A 16092-nucleotide genomic window follows, 5' to 3' on the forward strand; every position below is an offset into this window, starting at 1 on the left:
TAAGGTTTTTTTTTCATAAAGTTGTTTAATTAAGAGGGATGATTCAGCAAATGAGCCTTTTAAACTTTGGGTGCAGCAGATGACCTATGGCTCTTGTGCCAAACTGTCAACTGCTTGTGGCCCCAAATAGGCAGGGTTCTTGTTTTTCACAATCGATTTAGCATACATGTTTAATATTAACTTTTGGCCAATTTCAACATTTTTGAGTTATTTTTATGTTGCTAGGTGGTGTGGGGGACCAGGTGAGTGTTATCGGAATTAAATTCACTTCTCCTTTAACGTGGCAAGTTTGAAATCAACTACTCAAGGACTTCTCATTATATATCTAGCACGAACCCATTATGTTATGGTTTATCCAGGGTTTTATCCCTGGCAAACAGAAATTATTGTTTTATGTGTTCTTTTGATGGTTTGAATATATTTTATATATTATTTGTTGAATACTGTTTTGTTTATTTGTTTTGTTTTAGTAATTAGTTAGGATTTGTGATACCATAACATAAAACGTGAGTCCTGCCCTCTGTCTAGAAAATCCCAGGCAGAACTTCATGTCCTCCAAACTGGCAATTGTTTTTTTGAGGATTTATGTATTTATTTTTGTTTGTACTTTGACATTTTTTCGCTCTGATTTTAAATTAGTGATTTCTGTTTTGTGGATTTAGGTTTGCTGGCGTTTTAGACCCACCTTTGTGGCTTTGCTTTTGTTATTTTTATATCTGAATTTTAAAAAAAAATAATATTTCATTATTTTTCTAAAGAGACAAGAGTATTTTATAGTTCCTCTCCTTCTTACGATAATACTGATTTGTGAAAGTGAAAGGAATATGTTCCTGCCGGGTTTCCCCTATTCATGGCTGTGTAGGCCAAAGCCTACTTTAAAGTCAGAGGGGAAAGCCCTCATTCAACAGTAGGCCTCACACCTGGGTTTACATTTGGGAAGATTGGGCCTCCATTTTGGCTTTTTTGGATCCAACTCCTCAAGTAGTTCATTAGGCTTTTTTATCTTTTAAAATCCTTATTGGACCAAGCTAGGGATTTGTTTGAACTATCCAATTATAGACAAATTGATTGATGGAGCTCACGTCAAATCCTAAAGGCTAAATCAAAAGATAAGCTGAATGTAATGTATTTTGAAATTAATTACCTCTCTCTGCTCACAGCCAGACAGTGTGTTGCAACCTGTTAATGTGTACACAATATGCTTATAGTTTATGCTATTTGGAAAAAGATGATCTGCTGTGGCAACCACTAATGGGAGCAGCCGAAAGAAGGAGAAGAAGCTTATAGTTTTTGCTATATGGTACATTATGAGTGATAATTTAATGTTACTCCCATATTAGGGTGGATATCATTCTAAAAGATATCCTCTAAGGAAATCTGTGAACTTGAATTACATGGATGTGAGTGAGCAGGATTTCATCTGTGAGTGACTCCTGCATCGCATTTCCTGTTGTTGAAACCATCGTCTCTTAACTCCCTATAACACATAGCCCTAAGAATGCTGGTTTGAAACTTTATACATGAATATACCTCTTTGTCGTATACTTTTGCAGAGTGTGCCAGCCATCTCTACTCTTCCATGGTACACGACAATGCTTCCCCTGTTGACTGTGTTGTTTGTAAGGGCTGCCAAAGACATCTCTGATGACTTGGTGAGTGTACGTTGACAAGGTTGCTTTATTCTACAAGCTCAAGTGGAGCCCTACATTAAATTTGAATTCTTCTATAGACAGGTACTCTAATAATAATAACTTCAAGAATAGTAATACATCTAAGAATTTAAAGAATGTCATTTAAAAGTTTAAACTTGAAAAGTATCATTTCAGGTAGATGGGCACTGGATAATGTTTCTAGTCTGACGAGAAACACTGGTTCATTTCTTTGTATAATGCTTGATATTGACTCTTAAAGGCACGCCGCAGAAGTGACAGAGAAATCAACACCAGGCCTTGTGATATCCTCCAAGGAGGAAGGTATATGAGCCAAATTCCACCTTTTCCATTTCAAATTTAGGAGAGTATTTTATTTGAAACATCTAACAACAATATTTTTTTAGCTTTAAGGCTGAACAATGGAGACATATCCATGTAGGAGATATCGTACGCATAAGAAAAGACCAAATTATTCCGGTAAGTGTTAGACATGCGATTACCATTGCTAAAGAACCAGACTAACTTGCAATAAATATACTTTAATCCATGAAGTACTCTACATTACAAAATATTATAGGAATTCAGTTTGATGTTCTATTAAATCAACAAATTATATTTATAAAGCTATAAGTGTGTGACCATTCTGCTTATTGCTGTGGAAGGCAAGAAAACCAAAATTTTTAGTTTGACAGGCTTGTATAGCAATCCAAACACACCAGCCTTTATGCCAGTGTCCTCCATCAGTATGACAAAAAGAATAAGTTTGGTCTAAATGGTACGAGAGGCGTAGCTAGGGTTTTCAGTGCCCGGGGACAACTAAAGATTTGTTTGCCAAAATGCAATGGGGAAGGGAAAGAAAATTTTTAAAAAATGTATTTAAAATGAAAGTATTTTAAGAAAAAAATATCATATAAGTCTCCGAAAATGATAACGCTGCCTCGTGTTATTTAAAATCTAAATCCGTCATTAGTTTTTGTAAGAAAAAATTTGTTTTCCGCATTTAAAAATGATTTTAAAGAAAGTATATAGCAAATTTTAAAGCAAAATAATTATATATTTATAAAAACTGCATTACTTACAATTTATTTGTACGAAAATATAATGGGGAAACATCTAGACTTTTGCAGCCATCTACTAGAATACTTCACCACAGCCCAATCTGTTTTCTATCAGACACATAAACACAAATCACTTGGCACACAGAAATGGCGTTTGCAACAACTTAGACAATGATACACTAATGCCTTATGTCAGTCGCGCGACCTGTTTAATAACGTCAAAAATGTTTCTGGGTGGGAGTCAAGCATGTTAGAGTAGTGGAGGGGATAAATTATTGTCTGTTGGGTATATAGAACTAATACTTGCTTCGAAATCAGAAAGAGACAAAAAACATAGGGAAAGGATATCCTCATACTGATGGAGTGATGGACTGAGTATGCAAATGTTTTTTATTTACTCTTTAGTGCATTTAAGAATGGTAAACATTTCATTCTAAAATTTCGTAACATCAATTTGGCACCCACTGGATGCTGCGCCCGGGGACAAATGTCCTCCCTTGCCCCCCACCCCCAGCTACGCCACTGAATGGTATCACTACAGATTAGACAATGTAAAATATTTAAAATAAAAATTTAGAACAACGAGTAAATTAGACAGAACTTTCAACTCTTACTTTTATTCTGCAGGCTGATCTCCTGCTGCTGGCGAGTACTGAACCACACAGTCTTTGTTATGTTGAAACTGCCGACATAGATGGGTAAGAGTACCAGATACAGCATTCAGTCAAACGAACAAAAGTACAGTAAGTACAGGATCAAAAACTACTGAGCTTTGGAAGCCTGCCATGCCAGGAGAGTAGTAGTCCTGACACTGTGGGCCGATATAAGGTTCCATATTTATAGGTCATGTCTGTCAGTGCTCAAATTAAGCACACACACACAAGAAAGTAAGAGTAAGACAAGTACCATGAGGAAAAAACACCATCAACTAATCTGTTCAACATCTTGCTCTCTTGTTAATTCTAGAGAAACTAATCTGAAGTACCGTCAGGCTCTGCAATGCACTCATTCCAGGCTCCACACTGAGGACCAGTTATCAGACTTCGATGGTGAGTACATGTAGGTATTTCCCAAATAATAAATTAAAATTGACTTCAGCAATGAGCAACATATGCTTTGTCCAAATTCAGGACTGCCCTAATTCAAAACTTTCTGAAGCCGGAGATGGAGTTAATTAATAAACTAACTTAAATTATTAATTAATAAACTAACACTAACAACGTCTAACATGTATCATGCCTACACATCTGAAAAACCTGTTGAAAATAGGTATTCGGAGCCTTGACTAATTCTCGAATTTTGCTGAATGACAATTTCTAAGCTGAAATTTTCTTGGTAATATTTTAATTTTAAGGTGGTAAATCTGAAAAATTATTTTTATGCAACATTTTTTATACTAGAATAAGATATATAGAATAAATAATCTTTTTTTATTTTATTAAAATCATACATTCCATACAAATACATCCATTTTTATAAACATAAGATCGAAAACAAATCAATCCCCACCCTTGAGAAAGAGAGCTAAGCCAGCAGAGTAAATAAGAGAAGAAGTGAATAATGATAAATGGTGAAGAAAAAGGAAAAAAGAGGAGAGAATCTGCTTTCTTAGTACTTTAAAAGCTTATTCTAAAATGTTATTCATGAGATCCTGCCAGGTTTTTGAAAAAGTTCTGTACAGATCCTTTAAATGAGAATTTGATTTTTTCCACAATCTTAAAAATCAAAAGGAAATATTTTTTTGTATAAATATTCAAACTCAAATTTCCACAGGTGAATAACAATTGTGACAAAACTACCTTCCAATTGGTCTCCACTAGTGGATTAAAATGACTGCTGATAATAGTACAATAATGATAGTACAAATAGTAATAATACTTTTACTTCTTTCGGCTGCTCCCGTTAGGGGTCACCACAGCGGATCACCTGATTCCATATCTTCCTGTCCTCTGCATCTTGCTCCATTATACCCATCACTCGCATGCAGGAATGTCTTAATGCATGGGCATGCTGGGCAGTTGCCCGGGGCGCCCACGAGCATAGGGGCCCCATGCTAATCTATGTATGTTGTGACTTGCTGAGTGGTTGTGTAGGTAGGGGCCGCAGAGCACTGATTTGCCCGGGGCCTATAATGCTGTTAATTAAGACGGCCCTGCCTGCATGTCCTTTCTCGCCTCATCCATAAACCTTCTCTTAGGCCTTCCTCTTGCCTGGCAGCTCCATCCTTAGAATCCTTCCCCCAATATACCCAACATCTCTCCTTTGCACATGTCCAAACCAATGCAGTCTCGCCTCTTTGACTTTGTCTCCAAACCATTCATAGCACAAATAGTAATAGTACAAATGAAAACATTAGGCAAATATTTCTTTGGATGCCCCAGTGAGCACTGTTGGTTAAGCTGTATCAAACCACTCTAATGATAAGCTTAATGTTATTTTTCTTGGAACAAAATACTTTTAATAAAAAAAAAATCTTAATTACAAGCAAAGTTTCTGTAAACTCAAAAATATGGTCTGTTACTTCTGAAATACCCAATAGCATTTATGTTTAGAAAACTCTGTATGTCTTATACATAGAAGTGCATTACTTTTCTATGGCTAACTCATCAATAATTCAGGGAACCTTTAGCCAACACTCGAAAAAATGTACCATTGCAAGTTAAAAATTCATATTTAAAGATTTTGTTAAACCTTCTGAATTGCAAACATTATTCAACAAGTTTTGCTGGCTCAAGAATAATACAGATGGTTTTAACTTACTGTTGGTAGTAATTTGAACTCCCTTTCATTAATTAATTGATTAAAAAAAGAAAAAAAAATATATATTTATATATACGTTATCGTAATTTAATAAAGTTGGCTGGGTGACATGATTTCTCGCCACCTTTATGTGAAATGGGATGTCTAGGTTTCTGCCCACTTAACATGATGCTCTAACATGGATGGCCAGAAGTCTGCATGACCATCATCATCAAATCCTTCCGTGAGAACCCAAAATACAAAGAGGACTGTTTCATTTATGTGAGATAGAGTGACCAGAGGGGACTGGGTGGTCTCGTGGTCTGGAATCCCTGCAGATTTTATTTTTTTCTCCAGCCGTCTGGAGTTTTTTTTTTGTTGTTGTTGTTTTTTCTGTCCTCCCTGGCCATCTGACCTTACTCTTATTCTATGTTAATTAGTGTTGACTTATTTTAATTTCTTACTGTGTCTTTTATTTTTCTATTCTTCATTTGAGCTACATTTTTTTGTATGAAAATGTGCTATATAAATACATGTTGTTGTTGTTACCGAATAACACTGTCTGTAGTGCAGAAACACATGTGTGGAATGAAAATCACTTTATTATTAAAACGATGTCTGTATGCAGGCATTGTGATTCAACATGTGTTGTTTTTATGTTGATGTCACAATTTAACTTGAAAATATTAACAAATGAGATAAAACTGTCTGGAACAACCTAAATTGTGAAATGTTGCAGACTTAAAAACGTATCTTTCTACTTCAGTTTACTAGGTACATGACATATAAAGAGCAGCACTATGGAAGAATTACAATAGGGTTCATATCCTGAGTGCTCCCTGTGTGGCTGGACCTTGCATGTTCACTCTGTTTTCATTTGGGTTTCTTCCCACAGTCCAAAGACATGCAGGTTAGGCGAAGGAGTGTTGCTAAACTGACCCGTGTTTCTTCTCTCTGTGCATGGGGTGTTCTTGCCTGTGCCCATTGCTTGCTGGAAAATGCCACAGCTGCCCGCTGCTCTGGATAAGTGGTTTTACAAAAAAGGATAGATGGATGATGCTTAAGATACCTTTACATATTAAGAAAAATTTACTTTGGAACAACTGAATTTATTTTGAGGGGTCCTTTCATCGGAGCAACGTTTCAGCCGTGGCATGGCCAAATGGGGAGGCAGCTAGATGGATGAGGTCTCCAGGACTCTAAAAATATCCAAACCTAATTATGTCATATCATCTACTGTGAAACCGTACTTCTAAAAAAATTTTTATTATTATGCTGTCTTAAGGAATTGTTCTGTTGTGTATATTGTATTGTATTGACCTCCTACTTTTGACACCCACTGCACGCCCAACCTACCTGGAAAGGGGTCTCTCTTTGAACTGCCTTTCCCGAGGTTTCTTCCATTTTTCCCTAGATGGTTTTTATTGGGAGTTTTTCCTTGTCTTCTCAGAGAGTCAAGGCTGGGGGGCTGTCAAAAGGCAGGGCCTGTTAAAGCCCATTGCGGCACTTCCTGTGTGATTTTGGGCTATACAAAAATAAACTGTATTGTATTGTATTGTATTTTGTCTAGCCAAGTTAATAAATTGGGTTTATACTGTTAAATATTAATTCATATTAATAGTAATTAAAATACTTCATTGTAATTGTAAAGGAAGTTAATTCACCTTACTCATTGTAGTATGTTTTATTTTAACTGAAGCCGGCATAACTCAAAAAGCTAGTTACAAACTGTTGCACTATTTTTTTCACCTAAGACATTTATTTTTAGAGTAACTTACTGTGACTTTTTCTTTATGAATTACTTCTGAGTGGAAACCTTACAATGATAACATTCAAGTACATATGACAGTAAATGAATAGATCCTCTTTTTGTATAAAATGTTAAATGCATGCCTTCTCATTTTATATTTGTCTCTTTAAAACAAAAAGGGACAGCAATGCTTACATTACAATTTATTTATTTATTTTTTTGATTTTATTAAAACCAAATAATATTCCATACAAATAACTCTAGTTTTACAAAAATAGGTCAGAAACAAATCAACTCCCACCTTTGAGAAAAAGAGCTAGACCAGCAGAGTAAAAATTTAAACTAGTAAAAATAAATCTATTATAATAAAAAAATCTTCGATTGAGACGTGATTTGTTCAGAGACACTTTAACGTACTGCGAGACAAGGAAGTGAGACAAAAGGACAGCTGCTGTACAGGCTTTTAAATGATAATCGCACAGCAGGGCACAAGCAGCAGCAGCAAGCCAACTGCTCGAGCATTGAGAAGGCAAAAAAAATTTATCTGTTTCCCTTTGTATCACCGTTTAAGAGAGGGCTTCTGAGGAGCGACCGCATCTCCTTAGTGTGTGTTCATTCCCCCTGTTCACACCGTGAGAGGCAGAGACGTGAAGTGGCTGGGCGCGTTTTTAGGTGGGGATAACTCATTCACTACAGCTTTATTACTGGCAAATATCAAGAAATAAAAAAGGAATGAAAATGACAATCTCTTTAAATTGTATATCCGGTTAACCAAACCCGGCAGTGGGCAAGAAAAGCGAGCAGGAGGCAGAGCCCCCTAGTAATTAGATAAATTAATAAATGAATAAAGATAAATGGAGTAAATGCTTCCTCAATTTAAATGCTTATTCTAAAATGTTATTGATGAGATCCTGCCAGGTTTTGAAAAGGTTTTATACAGATCCTCTAAGTGAGAATATGATTTGTTTCCAGTTTCAAATAGTACACAACATCAGTTACCCACTGATTTAGAATAGGAGAGTTAGGATTCTTCTAACTGAGCTTCTTCCAGGTCTATGTGACAATAACATTACAACTTTTTAGAAAAGGCTAAAGCCAAAGGCAAAAATAAGCACACCATTCCAAGTTTTTAATAGACCACACAAGAAACCTTTGAGTAGTTCTCATAAGTTAAAAAATGTAGACATGGAATAACTTTCTGGTGAGTTTGAGGACTGTACGGATATTGTAGCCCTCAATTTGCGGAGTGCAGTAGCCAGGTTCTAGAACCTTCTCAATTCATTTCAGGGTTGAAGGGACAAGAGGCCATTCCACCAAGATTGGACAAAAGGCTGAAAACTGTCCTGAACAAGATTCTAGTCTATCACAGGGACCCCTCTCATTTACAACTACAGTTATACACAGTTGTACCCACCCACACAATTCACACACAGTGATATTCTGACAGGGAGTTCCTACCCCCTGCACACAATCTACTGGAGTTTCTTTAACTTCTATGAAGGATCTGTTCACCATGAGCAGCAGCTACTGAAGGTAACAACAGAGCAATATTCGAAATATGCAAGTTGGAGGAACTGCTATCAAAATCTCCTATTGAAAAGCATTGGCAAATTAGCAAACTTGTCTGTCTTAAAAACAGACAAACTTTCTGTGAGATTTTAACTACAACTCGTTAACTGTTTCAATTTTACCTGGAGAGCGTTTACTTAAACATATGTATTTTGAACATTTTTCTCTTTTACTGATAGCCACAAAGATCCCCAATACAAAAATGCCAAAAGTCTGATAGATAGATAGATAGATAGATAGATAGATAGATAGATATGAAAGCCACTATATAATAGATAGATAGATAGATAGATAGATAGATAGATAGATAGATAGATAGATAGATAGATAGATAGATAGATAGATAGATAGATAGATTAAAGGCACTGTATAATTAATAGATAGATAGATAGATAGATAGATAGATAGATAGATAGATAGATAGATAGATAGATAGATAGATAGATAGATAGAGGGGAAATGAACTCAATAAAGTGAGTTAGCTGGGCGTTCACCAAAGAAAGGCACTATATAATACAAATAGTCATCTGCCTGTGCTCCAGTTGTAAAAAATATACATAAACAATTGAACTAAAATTTAGTATTTGCATAGTGTCTTGGGATGGCATTCATAACAGCAAAGTGCTCTATAAAGAGTTGTTATATCATCTGTTTTAGGTTCAATAATAAAAATCTACCATTGCTCTCCTTTTATAAAGTGCCTCAGAATGACCTTCATAGTATAAAATATACTGCATGTTTTAACTATAGACTTCTAAAATGCCTTCTGATAGTCTTCAAGCTAGATAGATAGATGTGAAAGGCACTATATGAAGTGATAGATAGATAGATAGATAGATAGATAGATAGATAGATAGATAGATAGATAGATAGATAGATAGATAGATAGATAGATAGATAGATAGATAGATTAGATAGATAGATAGATAGATAGATAGATAGATAGATAGATAGATAGATAGATAGATAGATAGATAGATACGAGCGCAGAAGCCGCTACTACAGAAACACACATGAAAAATGACGAGGAAAGAACGTATTTAAGTGTTACTCAATAAGCATAGGCTGAAGTAACATGACCTCACAGCCAGGGCTGGATTAAGACTCTTAGATGCCCTAAGCACTAAGTAATTTTGGTGCCCCTTACATTAGTCATTCAAAATATTAAAACAATAACAAACTAGAAAATAAAATTTTATTTAAGTATCAAAAATTCAAAATTAAAGAAAACATTTTGACATGAAAACCGTAGATTTACCTTTATTTATGGCTTTTGTGTCAATTTAGCAAATCTATTTACACATATGCTTAGTACAATATTTGAAGAATATTTTGTGAAAATTTTGTTAATAAATCTTTATTAGTAAAAACGTTATAAACAATTTTATCCAATAGTAATCAGCTGTACGATTTTCACTTTTGCATAATGTAAATGAATTTAAAAATATCCAAGAATAGAATTAAATAGACTTACCAGAATATTTTTTCCTCAAACTTTGACGATTTTTTGTTTTTGCTTAAAACAGAAAATAATGCTTTCTACGCACTAGAAATTTATTTTAAGTTAAATAACAGATAACTCACGAAACACAATAATTACGTGATAATAATTTTTAATCAACTATTAACTATTATTTAAAAATATTAAAACATATTGTTTTGAATCAAATTATTTTCACAATATTTTGACAAAACATGGTGTTTAAGAAAATCACCATGAAACGGGAATTCCCCATCGTAGATGGCACCAGTATGCAGAACGCACTGTGTAAGGTGCCACAGTGATGGCATAGGGGGGTACAGGGAGGCATTATTCATTTTTCATTAAATTTAATTAAATTAATAATTTATGTGATAAATTTGGCCATGAAAAAACTTTGTGGTGCCCCCTTTACCCTTGATGCCCTAAGCATGTCCTTACTTTTCTTATATGGTTAATCCAGCTCTGCTCACAGCTGTATTGTCTGCATATTATTTTTGTAAAGAACAGATATTATCAATCTGAAGCTAAAAGGTGTATAAACTAATTAATTACGCCAGATGGGTGCAGCTGTCCTAAGTAATATAAACTTAATTTAGAAAGGGGACTGCAGTTGATCACAACTGTGCCATGTTTAAGAGTTCCTATGGTGTACAAAGGGCTGACTGCCACAAAGAGAAAGACGGAGGTGAACTACAACTTGAGCCGCGCCACAATGGTTGCTTAGCAGTACAATGTTTGACAAAGGGTTGGGTTACGGCCTAAAGAGACACTTTGCCTTCTTAGTATTTTGAGACTGAAGTTAAAATCGTTAAAATAAACGTCACCTTTGGTATTCCTGTTGTGCACATAATTAATCAACTCTTTTTCAACTTATTTAGATCATTTTAATAAACTATCATGTATTTTTGACTAATATTAATAACTAAATGGGGAACTTATTTCAGGTAATTTTATTATTTTGTGGAGTAATAGCAATTGTGATTATATACTTGTATTGTTCTTTTTATTTTTATAGTTATTTTTCTTTTAGCAATTTCACTTTATTGTTCATACAGTATGAGTTGACCTTTAGTTTAAGTTGTCTGGTATTATTATTACTACTGCTATAAATATTTGTTGAGTGGTTATTTGGATTTTTATCTTTAGGGATCCCTTTTCTTATTAATAGTAAAAAACTATAATTAGTCACAAACCTTCTAATAGCACATAAATTAATGCATTTTTCACATCACTTATATTGGAATCTTCTGTGTTTGAAAGTTATTGAGCCACCATAAGCACATTTGTGCTCCAGTTATTACCACATGACATTATAAAGTGCTGTTACAAAGCAAGTGCATTTTATTATCGCTGTTATTTTCAATTATGACTCATTGTTACAAAAATATTTAAAAAACAAAAATGTGATATTTGGCTCTTCAATGAAGTAAATAAAAATTGTAAAATGGACCAACTTTCAATTCAGTTAAGTAAGCCCCAGAATGCACCTGGATGTTACATCATGCAGGTATTTTCTAACTTATTTACTTCTGCTGTCTGTAATAATCTTGGGCAGCAGCGTCGCATAACGAATAGCAAGGAGTCGTACTTTCAATTGATGACCACACTGCTAGTGCGGACTTTTCAAGATTTACACATGGAAGGATGGGTTTTCTATTGGTAGTCTAATTTACGCCCCTATGCCAAAGACATACTGTATGTGTAAGGGTAACTGGAGTCCCTAAACCGACCAAGTAGTGAGTGCAGTGGCAACCATTTAGGGTTTGTTCCTACCCTTGCACTGGATACAGCCAGGATAAGCCTTAACTTCCAATGACTCTGTAATAGACTATAAGGCACGGATGTCAAACTCCAGGGGCCTCATGTATAACGCCGTGCGTAGAACTCGCACTATAACATGGCGTAAGCACAAAAGCCGAAATGTGCTTACGCACAGAAAAATCCAGATGCAGGAATCTGTGCGTACTCCAACTTCCACGTTCTTCCGTTACATAAATCCCGATCAGCGTGAAAACTAACGCGCCGGCACGCTTTATGTTACGCCCCAACTCCTCCCAGAATTACGCCTCTTTGAATATGCAAATCAATATAAATCGCCCTTAAGCGCAGCCTTCTGTGAAAAGACAATGAGAAAAGCACGGGGAAAATATAAGAATTTCAGCGAATACCAAGTGGAGGCAAAGGAAAAACATACTATTTATTCAAATAAACTGTGGTATAATCAACAAAATGAAGTTGATCGAGTGACATAGCGTGTTGGAGAAACTTGAAAGCTCACATCCACAAAATCGCAGTGCCGGAAATAAAAAAGAAGTCACATATCAAAGTTGCCGTGAAAAGCCGAGTTGTAGCCCACTGTCTGAGTGTCATATGAAAGCTTATTAGGGTACAGAGAAAAAAGGCACACAGTGGGGAAAAAGCACGAAATGTCAACTTCAATCTCGACATTTCCACTTTAATCACGTAGTTTATTTTGTCATTAAAGTAGAACATCATAAAATTCATCTTAAAATTGTTTAATTAACCAGTTTCTAAAATCACATCGTAATTAAAGTAGCACGTTAAATGCTTTGTTTTGTATTTGATCTTCTATGTGCTCTGTGTGTGAATCACTACTTGTTTCTTAAACCGGCTCTCTTCCTCCAACTGGACACAGAGTCCATTACATTCGTGATATTACAGCTCTCTGAATAACTAAAATACTGAGATGTATACGTGATGTCATTTTCATGATGATAGGAGTTAAAGCACGTTATTAAACATGTTTCACTTCGATGAAATAATTTATTGCAGCAGTACTCAGGGACGGCTCTAGGCTTGTGGTGGCATTGGGCAGAGGAAGAATCAGTGGCTCCTTAGCCCGCCAATGTCAGTAAAGTATCTTATGCACGGTGGATGGCCACGTATGTTGCAGACACTGCATAGCCGCCTCGTGCTCATGACACAAGCATTTAACTTTTGCCGAAATTTTTCGGATGCGTTTTTAGCTGTGTTGTTATTTTATCTTTCTGTTTTATATTCAATATATATTGGCGTAGCTGTCACTGCAGTCAGTGCTTTTCTTTCCCCAAGTAACCGATCGCCATACAATCAGCTCTGTAATAGACGTTAAGCCATCTGTAAGCTTAGCGCCGATTCTTCAAAACGCTTAAAGAACATTGAAATATCTTCGTAGTACATGTTTAATTATTCTATCCTTAAAGACACTCCCAGTGAAGAATATAGATTATTTAAATGAAGTTAAAGTTTTATCTGTATAATTTAACAAACATATTTTGCTGCATTTCACCTTAAAAATGATATCGTCATTATATGTAAATACGCGCTTTATAAAGTGGCTCAGGTTGTGTGATATTATAACTGTAGTGCAAGTTTACAGTGGGGTGATTGTACTTATAAGTACAAAGTGTTCTACAAGGAGCAATTGATTGAGTGCATTTAAAGTTCTTGGGATTAAACTGTTTCTGAACCGCGAGGTCCGTACAGGAAAGGCTTTGAAACGTTTTGCAGTGGCAGAGACAGCGTGTGCTTAATGCCGTATACCGATAATTCTCTTTCCGATCAGCTGCTGCTGTGATTCACACTCAGATACAGTGATATAAATACTCCGAGTGGTGCAGTGAGAGAAATATGGAAAAAGATGATCCGCTGTGGCAACTCCTAACGGGAGGAGCTGAAAGAAGAAGAAGAAGAAGAAGAAGAAGAAGAAGTGAGAGTAACAACGCTAAAGCAGTTCTGGTATTTGGAATACTATGGCTGTTCCCTGAACCATTATATTGTTACGAGTTAATTACAATCAGATGCATTACACTAATAAACAATATGCGGTTAGTTTCTGTGTATTTATAAAGCCGCGTCATGAAAATAATGAGTAATCACACAAGAACAGTAGCACTGCTTTGACGCTGGGTGCCGCCAGTTTGCAAAACCGAGAGGAGAACTTGCGTACGACAAGACATGAGGTACCGTGGAAAAGTGCGTGGCTTTACGCCAAGTGTAGGTTTTATACATCGCGATTTGAACGTGGAAAAGTTCTTACGCAACATTTCTGTGCGTACGCACCGTTTATACATGAGGCCCCAGGCCTGAAGGGCCACAATGGCTGCAGGTTTTCATTCTCACCCTTTTCCTAATCATTAACGAGTTTTCACTGCTAATTAACTCCTTTTCCTTTCAGTTTAATAACCCAGTTTTTAAGGATTCAGTCCTCTGTGTTGATTCCTTTCATCATTAAATGGTAGCCAAACCGAAATGAGACATGAAATAAACCGACAGATGTTCAAGTAAATTGGGGCTTCAAACTCCAACCAGGTTCTTAATGCGAAGCCGATTCTTGCTGTTGATTAAACCAGTTATTTAACTCCATGGCTTTTTGCTGCTCTCATTCTGCCACAGTAGACATTTCCAAAACTGTTGATGTTCTGTTTTTTCTAAAAACACTCTCAAAATGTTTTGGTGACCACGGAGATCAACCTTACCGAGACCATCACGTTTCTTTTTTTTCACATATTGTGTGATGGGCACAGGTTAGCGGGATATGTGGCAGCTCATTTCGTGTCTCATTATTGTTTGGCTGCAAATTAAGGAAAAAGCAACAACTTGGGGTCTTTGTCAAGTTAATTAAAACTAAAGCAAAAGAAGTTAATTAGTAGCCAAAACTGGTCACTAATGAAGAAGATGGTTAGAATGAAAATCCGCATCCACTGTGGCCCTCCAGGACCGGAGCTTGACACCCCTGCTATGAGGGATCAAAATATGCACTTTTACTGACTAATAATTTCATAACTATAAAGAAAACTTTTAGTGATGGGAAATGAAAGTGATGAGAGTTAAAAGAAGTACTGACAGAAATGGTTTCCGCTAATGTAAGTAATTTAACTAAGGGCTTAGTTTTATTCTTGTTTTCATAATTATGAACAGTGTCCTTCCTAAGGCAAACTTTAACTAACTAAACCACTCTTAGAGAATATTTATTATTAACAATATTTTTAGTAAAGAAAATCACTTTAAAACTAAGAATAACATCAATGACAGGAAAACGTTAAAGCAGTCTTCTGGGTATGAAAAGATAAATTCTACCTCAAATATGGCAATTCTGTCAAATGTTAAAAAATCACTGTTTACCTCTAATAAAAACCATATTCAAATAGAAGCGTCTTTACTACATGATATTCAATGCAGTTTTTAAACTAGGTCTAGTCAATTGCCACTGCTGTAAAATTACTGATAGATAGATAGATAGATAGATAGATAGATAGATAGATAGATAGATAGATAGATAGATAGATAGATAGATAGATAGATACTTTATTAATCCCAAGAGGAAATTCACATAATCCAGCAGCAGTATACTGATACAAAGAAACAATATTAAATTAAATAGTAATAAAAATGAAAAGAATTAAAATAAAATTAATGTTCGCATTTACTCCCCCGGGTGGAATTGAAGAGTCGCATAGTGTGGGGGAGGAAAGATCTCCTCAGTCTGTCAGTGGAGCAGGACGGTGACAGCAGTTTGTCGATGAAGCTACTCCTCTGTCTGGAGATGATCCTGTTCAGTGGATGCAGTGGATTCTTAATGACTGACAGGAGTTTGCTTAGTGCCCGTCGCTCTGCCACAGATGTTAAACTGTCCAACTTTAATCCTACAATGGAGCCTGCCTACTGAATATACTAGGGGGTTCGACGCCTGCTCACTTCGCTCGCCAACTCCACCAGACTTAGCCACGCGTCAGCCACTTTGCATCTCTGCTGCTCGTGTTGTGAAGAGGGGGGTTGAAGACACCCCAAGGAGACATAGTCGCTCCTCCGAAACCCTTCTCTTAAACGGTGATACAATGA

General features: G+C 35.9%; 1 protein-coding gene across 2 annotated transcripts in view; it reads left to right on the forward strand.

Moving 5' to 3' along the window:
* The window catches only part of atp8b3 (ATPase phospholipid transporting 8B3), an 89868-nt gene that overhangs the window by 22996 nt on the left and 50780 nt on the right, over positions 1-16092 (forward strand). The window contains exons 5-9 of one of the 2 annotated variants that reach the window (XM_039766925.1): positions 1554-1652; positions 1912-1973; positions 2057-2129; positions 3338-3408; positions 3677-3759. In XM_039766925.1, the coding sequence (XP_039622859.1) occupies positions 1554-1652; positions 1912-1973; positions 2057-2129; positions 3338-3408; positions 3677-3759 (388 nt within the window). The remainder of the gene's footprint in view (positions 1-1553; positions 1653-1911; positions 1974-2056; positions 2130-3337; positions 3409-3676; positions 3760-16092) is intronic. The other variant, XM_039766927.1, reaches the window with a different exon arrangement.

Source organism: Polypterus senegalus, chromosome 10 (assembly GCF_016835505.1).
Source record: "Polypterus senegalus isolate Bchr_013 chromosome 10, ASM1683550v1, whole genome shotgun sequence".
In the NCBI taxonomy this organism is placed as follows: domain Eukaryota; kingdom Metazoa; phylum Chordata; class Cladistia; order Polypteriformes; family Polypteridae; genus Polypterus; species Polypterus senegalus.